This window comes from Bombina bombina, chromosome 7, assembly GCF_027579735.1.
Source record: "Bombina bombina isolate aBomBom1 chromosome 7, aBomBom1.pri, whole genome shotgun sequence".
In the NCBI taxonomy this organism is placed as follows: domain Eukaryota; kingdom Metazoa; phylum Chordata; class Amphibia; order Anura; family Bombinatoridae; genus Bombina; species Bombina bombina.
Genome location: NC_069505.1, coordinates 244,093,865 through 244,101,710, shown reverse-complemented (window position 1 = coordinate 244,101,710; position 7,846 = coordinate 244,093,865). Strand labels below are relative to the sequence as shown.

At 51.5% G+C, this 7,846-nt stretch overlaps 1 protein-coding gene across 2 annotated transcripts in view; it reads left to right on the top strand.

Moving 5' to 3' along the window:
• The first annotated feature begins 370 nt into the window (after positions 1–370).
• FAM120A (family with sequence similarity 120A) overlaps positions 371–7,846 on the top strand; it is a 297,370-nt gene continuing 289,894 nt past the window's right edge. Inside the window, exon 1 of one of the 2 annotated variants that reach the window (XM_053720687.1) lies at positions 371–1,080. In XM_053720687.1, the coding sequence (XP_053576662.1) occupies positions 607–1,080 (474 nt within the window). In that variant the 5' untranslated portion in view covers positions 371–606. The remainder of the gene's footprint in view (positions 1,081–7,846) is intronic. The other variant, XM_053720685.1, reaches the window with a different exon arrangement.

The window sequence follows — 7,846 nt, the reverse complement described above, 5'->3', positions numbered from 1 at the left end:
ACAGGGGTATATGTTATGGGGTATATGTTATGGGGTAACAAGTCACAGAGGTATGCTATGAGGTAGGTTGGGGTAACAAGTTACAGCGGTATATGCTATGGGGTAAAAGTCACAGGAGTATATGCTATGGGGTACCAAGGGGCAGGTTGGGGTAACAAGTCACAAGGGTATATGTTATGGGGTAACAAGGGGCAGGGGTATATGTTATGGGGTAACAAGTAATAAGACGCGGTTCCTTCCCCCGGTGCAGTTCGGATACACACCCCGGACCCCCTACTCTCCCGGATCTTCCCCATCACTAATGCGGACTACGCGGCCTCCCTCCCAGTCACGATCCGCTCGGGCTCCTCCCGTTCCGGCTGCCGGGCCCGGGCTTCCTGCCGTGCGTCAGAGCTCCCCGATCTCCTCCTCGCACAGATCCCCTCCCGGCCATGGCTCTGTGATCCCGCACATGGCGCCCGCAGCAGCCATGCAGAGCCACCCCCGGTCCATCCGTCACCCCCCGGCTCCCCGGCACTGATACTCGCGCCCCCTGCGTCCGCCATTGCACTCCCCGCGGTTCCCCCTCAGACGACTCCCGGTATTGCTCGCCCGTTCCCCGCCGTCATGGGAGTTCACGGCTTCCAGGACTACATCGAGAAGCACTGCCCGAGCGCTGTGGTGCCGGTGGAGCTACAGAAGCTGGCCCGGGGCAGCCTGGTGGGGGGAGGCCGGACGAGGCCCCCGCAGACCCCACTACGCCTGCTGATAGACGCCGAGAACTGCCTGCACCGGCTGTACGGCGGCTTCTACACCGACTGGGTGAGCGGCGGCCAATGGAACCACATGCTGGGCTACCTGGCGGCCCTGGCCAAGGCCTGCTTCACCGGCAACATCCAGCTCTTCGTCTTCTTCAACGGCGCCCTAGAGAAGGCCCGGCTGCACGAGTGGGTGAAGCGGCAGGGGAATGAGAGGCAGACGGCCCAGCAGATCATCAGCCACGTGCAGAACAAGGGCACCCCCCCGCCCAAAGTCTGGTTCCTGCCGCCCGTGTGCATGGCGCACTGCATCCGCCTGGCGCTGGTCAAGTTCCATGTCAAGGTGAGGCCACACTCATACTCACACTGCATCCGCCTGGCGCTTGTAAAGGTGAAGCCGCACTCACACTGATACTCACACTCATACTGATACTCACACTGCATCTGCCTGGCGCTGGTCAAGTTCCATGTCAAGGTGAGGCCACACTGATACTTGCACTGCATCCGCCTGACGCTTGTCAAGTTCCATGTCAAGGTGAGGCCACACTCGCACTCATACTGATACTCACACTGATACTCGTACTGATACTCACACTGATACTCACTCATACTGAAACTCACACTCACCGGGGCGTGCACACTCATACTGATACTCACACTGCATCCGCCTGGCGCTGGTCAAGTTCCATGTCAAGGTGAGGCCGCACTTGCACTCATACTCACTCATACTGGCACTGTATCCGCCTGGCGCTGGTCAAGTTCCATGTCAAGGTGAGGCCGCACTCATACTGATACTCACACTGACACTCATACTCACACTGATACTCGCACTCACTGAGGCGTGCACACTCATATACTGATACTCATACTGATACTCGCACTCACCGAGGCGTGCACACTCATATACTGATACTCATACTGATACTCACACTCACCAGGGCTTATACACTCATACTGATACTCACACTTACCGGGGCATATACACTCATACTGATACACTCACCTGAGCGTGCACACTCATACTGATACTCATACTGATACTTCCACTCATACTGGTACAGGGGCGTGCTCACTCATACTGATATTCACCCAGGCGTGCACACTCATACTGATACACTCACCAGGGCATGCCCACTCATACTGATACACTCACCAGTGAGTGCCCACTCATACTGATACTCACTCACCAGGGCGTACACACTCATACTGATACTCTCACTCATACTTATTCTCACACTCACCGGGGCATGCACACTCATATTTATACTCACTGGGGCGTGCATACTGATACACTCACCGTGTCGTGCACACTCATACTGATACTCATACTCACTGGGGCGTTCACACTCATACTCATACTCACCGGGGTGTGCACACTCATACTCATACTCACCGGGGTGTGCACACTCATACTGATACACTCATACTGATACTCACACTCACCGGGGCGTATACACTCATACTCATACTGATATTCACCTGGGCGTGCACACTTAAAATGATACTCACACTCACCGGGGCGTATACACTCATACTGATACTCACACTCACTGGGGCATATACACTCATACTGATACTCACACTCACCGGGGCATATACACTCATACTGATACTCACACTCACTGGGGCATATGCACAAGCATACTGATACTCGCGCTCACCGTGCGTATACACTCATACTGATACTCACACTGCATCCGCCTGGCGCTGGTCAAGTTCCATGTCAAGGTGAGGCCGCACTCATACTGATACTCATACTGATACTCAGATTTACACTGATACTCACATTTACAATCATACTCACACTCACACTGATACTCACACTCACCTGGGCATGCACACTCATACTGATACTCACACTCACTGAGGCGTGCACACTCATACTGATACTCACACTCATACTGATACACTCACGTTGCATGTACACTCATACTGATACTCACACTTACCGGGGCATATACACTCATACTGATACACTCACCGGAGCGTGCACACTCATACTGATACTTACACTCACTGGAGCGTGCACTCATACTGATACTTCCACTCATACTGATACTCACAGGGGCGTGCTCACTCATACTGATACTCACAGGGGCGTGCTCACTCATACTGATATTCACCCAGGCGTGCACACTCATACTGATACTCACACTCACTAGGGCGTGCACAATCATACTGATACACTCACCATGGCGTGCCCACTCATACTGATACACTCACCATGGCGTGCCCACTCATACTGATACTCACTCACCAAGGCATGCACACTCATACTGATACTCACTCACCAAGGCATGCACACTCATACTGATACTCACACTATCCAAGGCATGCACACTCATACTGATACTCACACTCACCAAGGCATGCACACTCATATTTATACTCACCGGGGCGTGCATACTGATACACTCACCGTGTCGTCATACTCACTGGGGCGTGCACACTCATACTGATACTCCTACTCACCGGGGTGTGCACACTCATACTGATACTCACCAGGGCGTGCACACTTATACTGATACTCACACTCACCGGGGCGTATACACTCATACTGATACTCACCTGAGCGTGCACACTTAAACTGATACTCACGCTCACCGGGGCATATACACTCATATTGATATTCACACTCACTGGGGCATATAAACTCATACTGATTCTCACACTCACCGGGGTGTGCACACGCATACTGATAATCACACTCACACTGATACACTCGCCAGGGCGTGCACACTCATACTTATTCTCACACTCACTGGGGCGTGCACACTCATATTTATACTCACCGGGGCAGGCATACTGATACTCACACTCACTGGGGAATGCACACTCATACTGATACTCACACTCACTGGGGCATGCACACTCATACTGATACTCTCACTCACTGGGGCATGCACACTCATACTGATACTCTCACTCACTGGGGCATGCACACTCATACTGATACTCACACTCACTGGGGCATGCACACTCATACTGATACTCTCACTCACTGGGGCATGCACACTCATACTGATACTCTCACTGGGGCGTGCACACTCATACTGATGCTCATACTCACCGGGTCGTTCACACTCATACTGATACTCATACTCACCGGGGCATATACACTCATACTGATACTCACACTCACCAGGGCGTGCACAGTAATGCTCACACTCATTCTCACCGGGGGCACATACTCACACTCACCGGGGCATGCACACTCATACTGATACACTCACCGGGGCATATACACTCATACTGATACTCTCACCGGGGGGTGCACATGCATACTGATACTCGCACTCACCGGGGCGTGCACACTAATGCTCGCACTCACTCACCGGGGGGCGCATGCTCACACTCATTCTCACCGGGGCGTTCACACTAATGCTGATACTCACACTAATACTCACGGGGGGCGCATACTCATACTCACCGGGGTGCACACTAATACACTCACAAATACTCACCAGGGTGCACACACTAATAAACTCACCAGGGAGCAAACACTAATACTCACACTGATGCTCACTGGGGCGCACACACTCACAATTATACTGGGGCACTCACATTCACACTCACACTGATACTCACCGGGGCATACTAACACTCACACACACTGATACTCACAGGGGCGCTCACACTAACACTCACCAGGGCACATTCACTCTCACTAATTCTCACCAGGGCAGGTACACTCATGTTCACTTACACTCACGAGGTCATACTTTCACTCACACTTAACAAGGCAGGCTCACTAAGACTCACTGGGTCATGTACACTCATGTTTACGCACACTAACACTCACCGGGGCAGGTACACTTACACACATTGGGGCACGCACACTATCACTTACCAGAGCATGATCACTCACTCTCACCATTACACATAGTCTCATACTAACACTGGGGTACATTCACTCACGCTCGCCAGGGCACATATGCGTGCTCATTCACACTTACACTAACATTAATCGGGGCACATACACTCACATAAACACTGTCCAGGGTACATGCACTTACAACCTTTGGGGCATGCACACTCACGTTCACCAACATTTGCCAGGGCATGTACACTAACACTTAATAGGGCACTCACATTCACTAACATTCACCTTGGTAAACACACTCGCTCTCATGGGTCATGGGATGATTCACAATAAATCCCATTTACTGGGGCACAAAAGGGTGTGCGGCATCCTCTCTCACTCACAAGGGCTCAGCAATATGTGGGGCATACTCACTCTGACTAAATTACTGGTTGGAAGGGACTGCTGTTATAAGTTAAGATTGACAGTGAGGGTTACTCATTAAAGGGACAGTCAAGTCCAAAAAAACCTCATGATTTAAATAGGTCATGTAATTTTAAACAACTTCCCAATATACTTTTATCACCAATTTTGCTTTGTTCTGTTGGTATTCTGAGCGATTGACGCCCGTGAGTGTCACTCACTGCCTGACTACGTACAGTGTCTGCTAATCACAAGGTTTGCTACCATGACCACGAGGGATATTCACCCCTGACTAGTGACCAAGAGGGATATTCACCCCTGACTAGAGACCACAAGGGTTATTCACCCCTGACTAGTGACCACGAGGGATATTCACCCCTGACTAGTGACCACGAGGGATATTCACCCCTGACTAGTGACCACGAGGGATATTCACCCATGTCTAGTGACCACGAGGGATATTCACCCCTGTCTAGTGACCACGAGGGATATTCACCCCTGTCTAGTGAATACGAGGGATATTCACCCCTGTCTAGTGACCACGAGGGATATTCACCCCTGTCTAGTGACCACGAGGGATATTCACCCCTGTCTAGTGACCACGAGGGATATTCACCCCTGTCTAGTGACCACGAGGGATATTCACCCCTGTCTAGTGACCACGAGGGATATTCACCCCTGTCTAGTGACCACGAGGGATATTCACCCCTGTCTAGTGACCACGAGGGATATTCACCCCTGACTAGTGACCACGAGGGATATTCACCCCTGACTAGTGACCACGAGGGATATTCACCCCTGACTAGTGACCACGAGGGATATTCACCCCTGACTAGTGACCACGAGGGATATTCACCCCTGTCTAGTGACCACGAGGGATATTCACCCCTGTCTAGTGACCACGAGGGATATTCACCCCTGTTTAGTGACCACGAGGGATATTCACCCCTGTCTAGTGACCACAAGGGATATTCACCCCTGTCTAGTGGCCACGAGGGATATTCACCCCTGACTAGTGACCATGAGGAATGCTTACAACAGGATAATGCAGAGGGCTTTCAGGACATGAGTACATGAGGGAATGACACGTGGACACTCCAACTCTTGTAAAGCTTGTCACACTCAGTGTTAAGATTTAACAAACAAAATCCCTCGCTGCATAGAATCAATACACCAGGCTTCTCCATGTAAAGTTTCAGTATAAAACAATGGGAGCTGCCATGTTGTAACTTAGGTTACCTTCTCTGCTGTGACCAATTAGGGACAGTTATAAATAAGTCACTAGAGTGTGCAGCCAATGGTTGTGTGGTATATAACAGTGTTCTGCACTTCCAATTCTAACAGGAAGTGAAAAGCTCATTATATCAGAATGGGATTACAGGAAAGGGGGCAAAATAAATAACAAAAGTATATTGCAAATTTTTTTTTATACATATGATTTATCATTTTATACTACCATCACAGAGTGTTTAATGTCCCTTTAATGAACAGGCGAGCCAATGCGCACAATCGGGTCATTCCACTTCAGACACTTTTCATAACAATTGTAATCATGCAGAAACCTCTGCTTATACACACACTGCTTCACTGGAGATGGTATCACCATCGCCAAGGACGTACATATCTGTGTTTCTGTGGTAGTCTAGCAGCCATTTTATCATTTGCTGCATGTTGAGAATCACACAGTAATTGAAAAGCAATTTTTTTGTTATAGTTTTGATTTCTTAATTATTCCCAAAGACCAACATCATCCCAGGAGTTGTAGTTTGTTATATACATAAGTAACCTAGAGCCACAATACAGACACTTCTGATAACTGCCCTGTTTTAAGACACTTCACACTATCTGTTCAGTGGTGTAGGATGATGTGCGGCTGACATGCCAGGTGCTGTAGTTCTGTTAATCAGTTGCCTCAGATATCTACGCCAGAATAGTTTCTGCACTTCATTGTGACATGTATCATGACATTAGGGAAGGTCTGAGTTTATTTTGTGTTACACATATAACCAGGGCTGACTGTACGCTAGTAACCGGGGGCTGACTGTACGCTAGTAACCGGGGGCTGACTGTACACGCTAGTAGCCGGGGGCTGACTGTACACGCTACGCTAGTAGCCGGGGGCTGACTGTACACGCTACGCTAGTAGCCGGGGGCTGACTGTACACGCTACGCTAGTAGCCGGGGGCTGACTGTACACGCTACGCTAGTAGCCGGGGGCTGACTGTACGCTCACGCTAGTAGCCGGGGGCTGACTGTACGCACACGCTAGTAGCCGGGGGCTGACTGTACGCACACGCTAGTAGCCGGGGGCTGACTGTACGCACACGCTAGTAGCCGGGGGCTGACTGTACGCACACGCTAGTAGCCGGGGGCTGACTGTACGCACACGCTAGTAGCCGGGGGCTGACTGTACGCACACGCTAGTAGCCGGGGGGCTGACTGTACGCACACGCTAGTAGCCGGGGGGCTGACTGTACGCACACGCTAGTAGCCGGGGGGCTGACTGTACGCACACGCTAGTAGCCGGGGGGCTGACTGTACGCACACGCTAGTAGCCGGGGGGCTGACTGTACGCACACGCTAGTAGCCGGGGGGCTGACTGTACGCACACGCTAGTAGCCGGGGGGCTGACTGTACGCACACGCTAGTAGCCGGGGGCTGACTGTACGCACACGCTAGTAGCCGGGGGGCTGACTGTACGCACACGCTAGTAGCCGGGGGGCTGACTGTACGCACACGCTAGTAGCCGGGGGGCTGACTGTACGCACACGCTAGTAGCCGGGGGGCTGACTGTACGCACACGCTAGTAGCCGGGGGGCTGACTGTACGCACACGCTAGTAGCCGGGGGGCTGACTGTACGCACACGCTAGTAGCCGGGGGGCT